Source organism: Elephas maximus, chromosome 4 (genome assembly GCF_024166365.1).
Source record: "Elephas maximus indicus isolate mEleMax1 chromosome 4, mEleMax1 primary haplotype, whole genome shotgun sequence".
In the NCBI taxonomy this organism is placed as follows: Eukaryota; Metazoa; Chordata; class Mammalia; order Proboscidea; family Elephantidae; genus Elephas; species Elephas maximus.
The window spans coordinates 80445686-80458717 of NC_064822.1; the positions used below are offsets into that span (position 1 = coordinate 80445686).

A 13032-nucleotide genomic window follows, 5' to 3' on the forward strand; every position below is an offset into this window, starting at 1 on the left:
ACATTTCTCAAGCTGAAAAAACTGGAGAATATTGAAGCCTTGATTTGCAATACTGAATGATTCTACAGGGAAAATATTAAACAATGCAGGAAACATCAAAAGAAGATAGAAGTGCACAGAGTCACTTCACCAAAAAGAATTGGTTGACATTCAGTCATTTCAGAAGGTAGGATATGATCAAGAACTGATGGTACTAAAGAAAGAAGTTCAAGATGTACTGGAGGCATTGGCAAAAAACAAGGGTCCAGGAGTTGACGGAATACCAGTTGAGATGGTTCAACAAACAGATGCAGTACTGGAAGTGCTCACTTGTGTATGTCAAGAGCTTTGGAAGACAGCTACCTGGCCAACCTACTGGAAGAGATCAATATTTGTACCCATTCCAAGGAAAGGCAATTCAACAGAATGTAGAAATTATCAATGTCATTAATACCACACACAAAGAAAAAGTTGCTGAAGATCATTCAAAGGTGGTTCCTGCATCCACAAGGAACTGCCAGAAATTCAAGCCCGATTCAGAAGAGGACACGGAACCTGCGATATCACTGCTGATATCAGATGGATCTTGGCTGAAAGCAGAGAATAACAGAGAGATTTTTACCTGTGTTTTATTGACTTTGCAAAGGCATGGATAACATTACAAGGATGGGAATTCCAGAACACTTAATTGTGCTCATGATGAACCTGTATATAGACCAAGAGCAAGTCATTTGAGCAGAACGAGGGGATACTACATGATTTAAAATCAGGAAAGGTGTGTGTCAGGGTTGTATCCTTTCACTATGCTTATTCAATCTGTGTGCTGAGCAATTAATCTGAGAAGCTGGACTATATGGAGAAGAATGAGGTATCAGGATTGATGGAAGAATCATTAACAATCTGCGTTATGAAGATGACACAAACTTACTTGCTGAAAGTGAAGAGGACTTGAAACGCTTACTGATGAAAATCAAAGACCGAGGCCTTCAACATAGGAAACATCTTAACATAAGGAAAACAAAAATCCTCACAACTGGACTAAGAAGCAACATCATCTTAAATGGAGAAAAGATTGGAGTTGTCAAGGAATTCATTTTACTTGGACCCACAAGCAATACCCATGGAAGCAGTCAAGAAATCAAAAGAGGCATTGCATTGGGCAATCTGCTGCAAAAAAACTTTTAAAGCATTAAAAAGCAAAGATGTCACTTTAAGGACTAAGGCGTGCCTGACCCAAGCCATGGTGTTTTCAATCACCTTATTTGCATGCCAAAGCTGGACAATGAATAAACAAGACTGTTGAGAAACTTATGCCTTTCAGTTATGGTGCTGGTGAAGAATACTTAATATAATGTGGATTGCCAGACAAACAAGTGTGTCTTGGAAGAAATACAAACAGATGCTCCTTAGAAGCAAGGATGGGAAGGCTTTGTCTGAGATACTTTGGACATGTTATCAGGAGGGACAAGTCCCTGGAGAAGGGCATCATGCTTGTTTGGTAAGTAGAGGGTCAGCGAGGATGAGGAAGACCCTCAAGGACTGACACAGTGGCTGCAACAATGGTCTTAAGCACAAGAAGGATCAGGAAGATGGCACAGGACCGGGCAGTGTTTCGCTCTGTTTTGCATAGAGTTGCTACGGGTCAGAACCGACTCAATGGCACCTAACAGCAACAACATATATATATTTATATATTCCATAGGTTGGAAAAACCTATGATTGAAATCAGACTGAATTTGGGGTTGTAGAAAGATGTAACACTTTAAAATGCCAATTTTCTGTGTCAAATGAAATATCTAGTAATGCCAGCTTTTTTCCTTGTCTTGAACGAGAAAAACAGGGCTAGATAATTTTTATGAGTGTTCAGTAAATACTTTTGATCAAAATCATGGTTATTAGTATGTTTACTAACATTAAAGAAAATGGGTTAGATTCCAAAATAACTTTGTTGTAATATTATTACATTCCTATTATTATTATTATTAGTTATACTTTTATTTTAACTTGCTTATTGTGTGCTTATTCAGTAGGGACTGTGGTTAGTGCTTTACACGCATTATTACAGTTAGTCCAACCACCATAAAGAGTAAGGTTGATCTCCCCGATTCACAGATGAAAAAACTGACTCTAGGGAATTCGAGTGTCTTGTCCAGGACACACAGCTAATACCTTTCCAACGTGGTTTTTCATTCTTTCCTTATTCTTGTCAAATTCTACACGATTGAACTCTAATTCTGATAATGTCTGACCACATTTTTCTTATGGTTTAGTACACTGCCAGGTATACTGTGGCCACCAAAAAAAAAAAAAACAGTAGCAGTTATCAATTATTTGTAGAAAAATATTTGTTGATGATGTAATTGCCTAGTCAGCAATATAAAGACATGTTTACTGACCTAAATGCCCGAATAGTGGTGAGTCCTTCAGCTGTCTCTGAGAAGTGGCAAAGCAGAGGGAGCTGGGTACTATCATCAAGTTCCTGGAGATCCCTGGGACAGAGAGAAATGCAGAGATAAGCTTCACGTGCACTCAGGATCAAACCCAAGTGTTCTTTCTAAGTTATTATTTGTCATTGTAACTATTTTCTTCTACTGCTCAACAAAAGCTTCAATAGCTCACAACCTAAAGAGGAAGGGAAGGATGGGTACATAATGAATATGGGTCCAGGTGGAATGTCATGTGTTGTACAACAGTACAGCTTTGTATAACAGCCAAAGCAAACTGCTATGAGGACAAGAGGGATGAGCAGTTAAATCATACCTAGGCAATGGGTGGTATTTTCTTTGAGCAGGTGGAATTTAGGCCAAACCTAAATAAAGTATGAGAAGGGCTTCAGCCAAACAGACAAGATGTGCATTCCAGCTAAGAGAACAACGGTAGCACACATGGATATTTGAAAGGACCTGTCGAGTTAAATCAGGCTGGTGCCTAGCATCCTTTGGAGGTGTCACTGTGGGAAAAGGCTATTTAAAGATGGGTGAAACCCTGGTGGCGTAGTGGTTTAGTGCTGCAGCTGCTAACCAAAATGTCGGCAGCTTGAATCTACCAGGCGCTCCTTGGAAACTCTATGGGGCAGTTCTACTCCATCTATAGGGTCACTATGAGTCGGAATTGACTTGATGGCAATGGGTTTGGTTTTTATTTTTCTGGTTTTGTGACTAGATGATAGAGGATCCTGAATGAGCTGAAAAAAATCACTGAAAATTAGAAGCAAAATGATCAGAGTTATGTTTCAGTAACATAACTTGGGGGTGCGTATAAAGGATAAAAGAGGATAGATGAATGAGGAAGACCAGCTAGGATAGTCTATACGAGAGATTTTTTAAAGTTCTGAATTATGTCAACGGGAGTTAAAATAAGGGGGAGGGGAGAACTATGAGATAGACTACTAGAAGTAGCCCTCCAGGCTGTGATAACGATAATAGTAATTAAATAGTATGTATATAGAAGGGCGAGTAAGACAGAAGAGTGTTTTGAGCTTAGCTAATGTGAAAAATGACTGTTCTGTTTACTAAGAGGGGGTGAAGAGATATGAAGGGAAAAGATAATGAGTTTGGTTTTGGCCACAATGAGTTCGTATCCCTGCCTTTGTGAAACTTCCAGCCGCAGTTTGTCTAAGGAACTATATATAAAATAGGTAAAGTGTTGAAGGAATGTTTGGGGCACAAATGCCTGAATCTGATCCTTTTCAAAAAGATGTACACTCATGACAATCTTTCTTGAAGTTATGTAAGTTAGCATTCCTAGAAGATAGACTAAGAGTTACACACGTGTTTCCAAACATTTCTCTTTTTTCTTTTCTTTTGTCTGCCCTTCTCTAGGTCTTTGGAGCTGAGGGAATTAGAGCAGAGTAACGGCAATGGAGGAGCCTTGGTAGCATAGTGGTCAAAGTGCTCTGCCTCTGTAAAGATTTACAGCCTTGGAAACACTATGGGGCAGTTCTCTGACGTACAGGGTCACTATGAGTCGTGGCAGTGGGTTTAGTTTTTGGAGCAGCAATGGCATTCACCTGACAGAGTCAGCTGAACTGGCAAACACTATTACATAATCTTTAACAATTAACTTAGGCCATGCTTGGCTGGCTGTGGAGTCCCACAACAATGCCAAGTCTTTCCAATTTGAGTTTCTAAAATGGATTCACTCACTTCAGAAGTTGAAGATGGGGGGAGGGAAGAAACGAGGGTGAGTGGGAGGGAGGATGAGACAGGAGAGCAGGGAGGCAAAAGGGAGAGAAAGAATGAGGAAGAAAGAGGGAGAGGGAGAGAGAAAGCAGAAAATAGAGGAGGAGGGAGTAAGGGAGAGAGAGAAAGAGAAACATAAAGGAATGTGAATAGTCTGTTAACGTTTTAAATATATTTCTTTAACTAACCCTGACTAAAGTGGCTATTTGTAAATTTGGCACAGGCAACAAACAGGTGGTCACTACATTGAGGTTTGTGGCGAAGTAAAAAGAATTAGGAAGGAGGATCTTTTGTTTATAGAACCCTATTCCGTGAAATTAAAAAGTGAGGGCACAGCTTGATCTAATATTTAGGAAATACTTACTTAGAGAGCTAACCACGCATTAGATCTTTGATTTTAGGTATTCGAAATTTCATGGTATTTCCTGTAGCTAGTTCCTCACTTAAATCCACGCTGGTGTTTACAAATGCAGGCTGCTAAACTGCCTGAGCTTTTCAATCTGCGTGAGTCCTGCAGACTGCAACATCTAGAAGGGTCATTTCATCTATTATATTTAATATCATGCAACGATATTTAATAACTTTCAGAGAATTTTGAACAAGGATTGCATATAATCCATTATCAAATATTAGTTCTACAAAAATGATCATCCCTTCCCTATTTTAATCATTTACTGTTGTTGTTAGGTGCCATTGAGTCGATTCTGAGTCTTAGTGACCTTATGTACAACAGAACAAAACACTTCCTGGGCCTGTGCCAGCCTCATAATCGTAGCTATGTTTGAGCCCATTGTTGCAGCCACTGTGTCAATCCATCTCGTTGAGGGTTTTCTTCTTTTTCGCTGACCCTCTGCTTTACCAAGCATAATGTCCTTCTGTAGGGACTGGTCCCTACTGATAATATGTCCAAAGTATGTGAGATGGTCCCTGGACACTGTTTTAGCTCAGTAATGAAGTCACTCCTGAGGTTCACCCTTTAGCCAAAGATTAGACAGGCCCATAAAACAAAAGGAGACTAAAGGGGCACACCAGCCCAGTGGCAAGTACTAGAAGCCAGGAAGGGAAAGGAAAGCTGGTAATAGGGAACCCAGGGTTGAAAAGGGGAGAGTGTTGACATGTCGTGGGGTTGGTAACCAACATCACAGAACGATATGTGTACTAATCGTTTAATGAGAAGCTAGTTTCTTCTGTAAACCTCCACAGTTAAAAAAAAAAAAAAAAAAAAACAAGTATGTGAGACAAAGTCTTGTCATCCTCACTTCCAAGGAGCACTCTGGCTGTACTTAATTATTTACTACCAATGCTAAAAGAATATTCTCATTTATAACGAATGGAATTCACATTTAAAATTTGTAACAGACTAGGAATATTTACCTAACCTTTGCAGTCAATTTGTATTGCTTAAGCGCCCAATTAAGCGCCCAAAGAGGACCAAATGAATATGTGATTGAACTAGGATATTACGGTTTGGTAAGAAGGGAAGGATAGAGTTGGGAACAGCCAACAACAATGAACTAATGCCAAGCTTCTTTGTTACATCCAATAAGCAGTATCGGCAATAATACCAGAGGAAATGAAAGGGTGAATTTGACAGCTAGTTTCTCCTTTTTGATCTGAATTTGCTATGAGAAAAGAGGATGAGGTTGGGAATGAAAACTCATTCTAGATTTAATCTGGATTCCTAACATTTGAAGGACCCTAATTCATAGCCAGAAACCCTGGTGACATAGTGGTTAAGTGCTATGGCTGCTAACTAAAGGGTTGGCAGTTTGAATCCACCAGGTGCTCCTTGGAAACTCTATGGGGCAGTTCTACTCTGTCCTGTAGGGTTGCTATGATTCAGAATTGACTCGATGGCACTGGGTTTGGTTTTTGGTTTTTTAATTCATAGCCCTGATGGAAAAATGACTGTATTTTTAAAATTATGAATATAATAATTTATAGTCAGAAGTTCTCAACTGTAAGTCTGCTTTCTCTTCTTACCTTCCCCTACACTTGTTCATGTTCCCTGCATTTAAATCATATAAAATACTTCAAATTTCCTGAATAAACTCACTATCTGCCTTCCTATTTTTAACACGATCTACTTATTGGGGTTATTTTGTATATGTTTTATCTTCCTAAGAGACCGTAAGTTTCTTGAGAATAGGTTCTTGCCACGTTAGTTTCTTTATCTGCCTCACGGTTTAACATGATTATTTGCAATGTAATAAGTACTTAAGTGTTTGTTGAAATTAAGTTATTCTTGTAATGACAAAATTTATAGCACTGTTTACAACAGGGCTTCAAAGTTAGGAGGGAAATTTCAAAATGGTTGGTATGATATTTTATGTAATGATTTGACATTTCACAAATGGAAAATTCTATATTAAGAGAAAAGTTTAAAAGTCATCAGTATCCTTTATTTATTTGCTGGATACTCACATCCAATCTGAAACTTCCTTATCTCTTAAAGTCACGGCGCTCCTATCAAACACTCAAGATTACTTACTTTACAGTCATCCCTGATTTATCTCTTCGTACTTCTATATTTTATAGAAAGCTTTTTAAGGATTTTAAAAAATTTTCCATTATCCCCCCCACCCACCCACATGTGGAATATAATAATATTGAATCTCTTACCCTTTGGAATCAAGTTTGATTTTTTAAGTTCCCTGCCAATGTCATACTCAGAAAAAGGACCACGAAGTGAAAAATTTGACACAGTCTGTGGACTTAAAACTCCGTAGATGAATCACTGCTATTACAACCAATTACAGAGACAATTATAATAGATCTCCATGCGAAACATGGCATCAGGATAGGTTTTGTCATGCCAAAAATAGGCTGCATTTCCCAATTTAATATCTTATCTTGAAAAAGCATAACAGACAATGTAGATCACAATAAGTCAAATATATAGGCTTTTAAAAATTTAATAGAACTTTGGTTTACTTACTTAGAGGCCACTCGGAAATATTTTTGGATAAAATAAAAGGCAACCCCAAGGGGCACAAGAGCAACCAGGAATACAGGGGTAGCATAAGAAATCATTCCAATGGCAGACAGGCAGAGCAGTGTTGAACGAGTGAGAGATTCCAGAGTGGGAGGAATGTGCTATTCAGAAAGCAATTTGAAGGGAAAATATATTTTAGTCAAATAACACAGCAGTTACAATGCAACAAAAATATTCATTTTATATTAGTGTTAAGTCAAATACGTAGTTACAAAAGTAGTATACAAACACCTTCATTGTAACACCTCACTCCCTCAATTTCACTCATCTCCCATAGTTTAATAGACCTACCTACCTACCTATCATCAATCAGTTATCTACCTATCAGCCTACTTATCCTGGGTATTTTATATAAGTGGCACCATCTTATAAATCTTATTTGTCCATGTACTTACTTTATTTTATGGAAAAAGATCGACTGTAAATTTCTCCCATGTCAGTATATACAATTCTACCTCCTTTTAATGGCTGCAAAACTTATTTAGCTATTCCTCTACTGTAAGACATTTAAATTAATTTTATGTAATTTCTCATTCATATTCTTTGCCTGTTTTTCTTCTCTTTATATATTAATAACAGTAATGGACACCTAGGGTCACTTGGCAGCCCATCTGTTCCTGACCCTTCGCTCCTGAGAGACACACGGCATCCATAACGAACCTTTAAGAACTTTTATACTGTAAATGGAGATACAACACTGATTAAAATCATTGCTTTCTTATTATCAAAGATTTTAAATGTTAGTCCATTCCTTGGTATTTCTCCTTATTTTATGTTGATTCTCTAAGTATCGTCTTATACATGCATAAATTGGTATGAATTAAGGTTTTCTCTAACAATTTTATTCTAGAAATCATTTACGTGAACAGTATTGATTTATGAATGCAAATAGGCTTTAATTTAAGTTTTAGGAATGTTTTACTTTTCATAAGAACCATGCTTCATTTTAAAAAGTGCTTTTGAGCTTACATTGATACATACACTTATTTTTGAACTTGGAAGTAACTCAGGAACTTACCTGATCAATGATATTTGTATCAGCTGAAAAGCGATTAAGAATCAATCCCAGGGGTGTTGTATCAAAGAATCTAGGCAATAAACAGATGTAAACATATGATAATACTGAACTAACTGGGACCTGAGCATTGTTAATGGACTTTTTAGAGCCATGGAAATGGGAAGGTGCCTATTCACTTGCTCAAGGACTGCAGAAATTCCTTAAAACTTCACATTTTTCTTAAAATGTAAAATGCATGTTTTTGTGTATGGGAGTAAGATATAACTACTTTTTACCTTATTGGTCCAAGAATTATCTTATTGAGAAGATTGTAGTGAAGATTTTTGGCAGCTGTGAGACCCATCCACTCTACAGTGAGAGATGTAACAAGACAAAGGAAAATACCTGCTCCGCAGAGTATGCTAAATCCAGCCACGTAGTAGGTCTGAAAAGCAATCAATAGAAAAGGCACTTATAACGTTATTGACTGAGCCTTTTCTTACTAGAAAAACAAAAATCAAAGACAGCTTGTTGGCTTCATTAGCATGCATCAATTTAAATAGCTGTGAAGTGTAGTTGTTGGAGCCCCATGGTGGTATCTGCCCATAGTCCTGCAGGCCAACCCCCTACATGCTTCCTTCAATCTCTTTCAAGGTTTGCCCAAGGGCAGTCAGATGGTTAGAATCTGCTTTTAGATTTGGACCATATTCTTGACTTTCTACCTTGCAGACCTCATTCTTCCTATTCCTAATCTCAGAATTGCCAGCTAATACACTGGTATTAAAAAAAAAAAACAACAAAAAACCCAGTGCCGACACGTTCATTCTGACTCATAGCAACCCTATGGGACAGAGTAGAACTGGCCCATAGAGTTTTCAAGGAGCGCCTGGTGGATTTGAACTGCTGACCATTTGGTTAGCAGCCGTAGCACTTAACCACTACACCACCAGGGTTTCCATACACTGGTATATAAAAAAAAAAAAAAAAAAATTTTTTTTTTTTTACACTGGTATAAACAAACACATAGGTAACAAAAATCAAACACCACTAGATAACAGCAACAAAAACCCTATGTGTGTGTGTATGTGTGTGTGTATAAACATATATAGTTTATATACCTAACATATGTATATATATATATCACGTGAATCCAAATGAAACATTACCTTTAAACATTTATCATCAACTTAAAAAACAAAACAAATAGGCACTAATCAAAAAAAGCAGAACATAACAAATGTTAGAGAGGTTGTGGGGAGACTGGAACTCTTATACACTGCTGGTAGGGATGGAAAATGGTACAGCCACTGTGGAAAATGATATGGTGCCACCTTAAAAAGCTAGAAATAGAAATACCATGTGATCCAGCAATCTCACTCCTAGGAATATATCCTAGAGAAATAAGAGCTGTCACATGAATAGACATATGCACACCCATGTTCATTCCAGCATTATTCACAACAACAAAAAGATGGAAACAACCTAACTGCCCATCAACAGGTGAATGGATAAACAAATTATGGTACATACTGGAATACTACTCAATGATAAAGAACAATGATGATTCCAGGAAACATCTCACAACATGAATGAATCTGGAGGGCATTATGCTGAGTGAACTAAATCAATCACAAAAGGACAAACACTGTATGATACCACTATTATAAAAACGTGTAATAAGCTTTACACACAGAAAAAAATCTTTGATGATTATGAGGGAGGGGACTGACAGGAGGGGAAATAACTAACTAGATAATAGACAAGTGTTGACTTTGGTGAAGGGAAAAATAACACACAATATAGGGGAAGTCAGCACAACTTGACCAAGGCAAAGTCATAGAAGCTTCCCAGACATATCCAAATACCTTGACTAACTGAGTTACTAGGGCTGACGGCTCGGGAACATGGTCTTGGGGGTCATCTAGGTCAACCGGCATACATAAGTCATTAAAACCTTCTACTCTGGGGTTTTAAAAGCTTGTGAGTAGCCATCTAAGATACATCTATTGGTCCCATCCTGTCCACAGCAAAGGAGAATTGAAGAAAACCAAAGACACAAGGAAAATATTAGGCCAAAGGACTAATGGACCACATGAACCACAGTCTCCACCAGCCTGAGCCGAGAAGAACTAGATGCGGCCCGGCTACCACCACCGACCGCTCTGACAGGGATCATAATAGAGAGTCCCAGACATAGCCGGAGAAAAATGTAGAGCAAAATTCAAATTCAGACACAGAAAAAATGACCAGACTTACTGGTCTGACAGAAACTGGAGGAACCCCCCAGACTATGGTCACCAGACACCCTGCTAACTCAGTACCGAAGACATTTCTGAAGTCCACATTTCAGCCAAAGATTAGACAGGCCTATAAAACAAACAATAACACATGTGAGGAACGTGCTTCTTAGTTCAATCAAATATGTGAGAACAAATGGGCAGCACCTGCCCAAAAGTAAAGATGATGAGGCAGGAAGGGACAGGAAAACTGGAAAATGGATACAAGGAACCCAGGGTGGAAAGGGAGAGAGTGTTGACACATTGTGGGGATTGCAACCAATGTCACAAAATAATTTGTGTGTAAATTTTTGAATGAGAAACTAATTTTCACAGTAAACTTTCACCTAGCAGTAAAATTAAAAAAATAAAATACTCAAAAGCTAGATTTAATTACCTAGAAATTAAAAAAATAAAAATAAATAATAGATTCCATTTTTTGACATCTTGACAGCTTATTCCGTTTCAGGCCTTCTTCTGAGTATTAACTTAGTGAATCTTCATAGAAGTCCTATGACATTGTCCTATTAATAATCTTATTTTAGAGGTGAAGAAATTGAGGCATAGAAGACTTAACTAACTTCCCTTGCAGCTAATAAGTGGCACACCCAGAAATCTAATCCAAGAGATCTGGATCCAGAGGCCACTTTGAACCTCTTGTATTTTGCAGATTTATTTCAGAAATGTACAAATAAATACATACATAATATAAAAATGACACAAGGCACACTTTAAGTCCAACATGCATAGACAACTACTAAAAAATTTTTGTTGTTTTTCTCTCAGATAGATAAATATTGCCGTAACTTTAGGTAGAAAATCTTTCTCTCTCCTCTATATATTTAACATCTACCTAATACAGTTTTCTTTTTCTTTGTAAACCAGGAAGCTATGGAGGTAAATAAACTGAGGTACTATTTCATCAGAGGCGAGAGTTTGGAAACCAGAGAAAAGGGATTAACACGTTCCTTAACATCTCAATATGAAATCTGCCATGTGAGAAACTGGTACCTTGAAGTAAGCACGATACTAAGCTTACTATCCGTTTGGGCTTTTTTTTTTTTTTTAATTGTGCTTTAGGTGAAGGTTCATGAGGCAAATTCGTTTCTCATTAAACAATTAATACACATATTGTTTTGTGGCATTGACTGCCAACCCTGCGACATGTCAACACTCTCCCCTTCTCAACCTTGGGTTCTCTGTTTCCATTCATCCAGCTTTCCTGTCCCCTCCTTCTTTCTTGTTGTTCTTGCCCCTCAGCTGGTGCGCCTATTTAGTCTTGTATACATGGCTGAACTACATGTATTACTGTTTGTTTTATAGGGTTGTCTAATCTTTGGCTGAAGGGGGAACCTCAGGAGTGACTTCAGTACTGGGTTAAAAGGGTGTCTGGGGGCCATACTCTTGGGGTTTCTCCAGTCTGTCAGACCAGTAAGTCTGGTCTTCTTTTGTGAGTTTGAATTTTGTTCCACATTTTTTTTCCAACTCTCTCCAGGACCCTCTATTGTGATCCCTGTCAGAGCACCTGGTGGTGGTAACCGGGCACTATCTAGTTGTGCTGGACTCAGTCTGGTGGAGGCTAATAGTTGTGGTCCATTAGTCCTTTGGACTAATCTTACCCTCGTGTCTTTAGTTTTCTTCATTTTCCTTTGCTCCAGACGGGGTGGGAACAGTAGAGTATCTTAGATGGCCACTTACAAGCTTTTAAGACCCCAGACCCTACTTACCAAAGTAGGATGTAGAACATTTTCTTCATAAACTATGCTATGCCAATTGAGCTAGATGTTCCTCAAGACCATGGTTCCTAACCCTCAGCCCAGTAATTCTGTGCATCAGGGAGTTTGGATGTGTCTATGTTGCTTCCATGACTTTGCCTTGGTCAAGTTGTGCTGACTTCACCTATATTGTGCATTGTCTTACCCTTCGCCAAAGTTACCACTTAGCTATTGTCTAGTTGGAAACTCTGGTGGCATAGTGGTTAAGTGCTGCAGCTGCTAACCAAAAGGTCATCAGTTCAAATCCACCAGGCACTCCTTGGAAACTCTGTGTGGTAGGTAATTCTACTCTGTCCTATAGGGTCACTATGAATCGGAATCGACTCAACGGCAACAGGTTTGGTTTTTTTTTTTGTTCACCCCTCCCCCCCCTCGTAACCATCAAAGATTGTTTCTTTCTGTGTATAAACCTTTTCCATTTGTTCTATTAATAGCTAACTAGATAAGGATATCACTGCTAATCTCCACATTTCCTTGATGATTTAAAAACAGAACCCATTTTACCTGATCAGCTTTTCCAGTGTTGTTTATATTGTACTCCGAAGTCCATGTGGCTAGCCAGTAGTCTATAGCTACAATGACTGAATGCTTCAAAAGCTTAGAGAAAATCATCAGGAAGAGCAGAAAGAACCCTCCAGAAGTGAGGTACCGCCAACAAGTTTTCCATGGCATTTTAGTCCTGAGCCTCATTACAGTGGACATATTATCATCCTCATCTTCCTCCTCTTCTTCCTCTGCATATCAAAAATTTGTATAAGCTTCATGCTGGCAGTAGGTAGAAGGAATCTGTATTCTCTCATCAAAGAGCGTATAAAAATCTTCCTCAAGT

At 38.3% G+C, this 13032-nt stretch overlaps 1 protein-coding gene across 10 annotated transcripts in view; it reads right to left on the reverse strand.

Moving 5' to 3' along the window:
• The window catches only part of ABCC9 (ATP binding cassette subfamily C member 9), a 151182-nt gene that overhangs the window by 45629 nt on the left and 92521 nt on the right, over positions 1–13032 (reverse strand). For all 10 annotated transcript variants that reach the window (XM_049882615.1, XM_049882614.1, XM_049882616.1 and 7 more), the window contains 5 exons: positions 12708–12937; positions 8449–8597; positions 8174–8243; positions 7099–7256; positions 2376–2468 (listed from right to left, as the gene is read on the reverse strand). In XM_049882615.1, coding sequence (XP_049738572.1) covers positions 2376–2468; positions 7099–7256; positions 8174–8243; positions 8449–8597; positions 12708–12937 — 700 coding nt within the window. The remainder of the gene's footprint in view (positions 1–2375; positions 2469–7098; positions 7257–8173; positions 8244–8448; positions 8598–12707; positions 12938–13032) is intronic.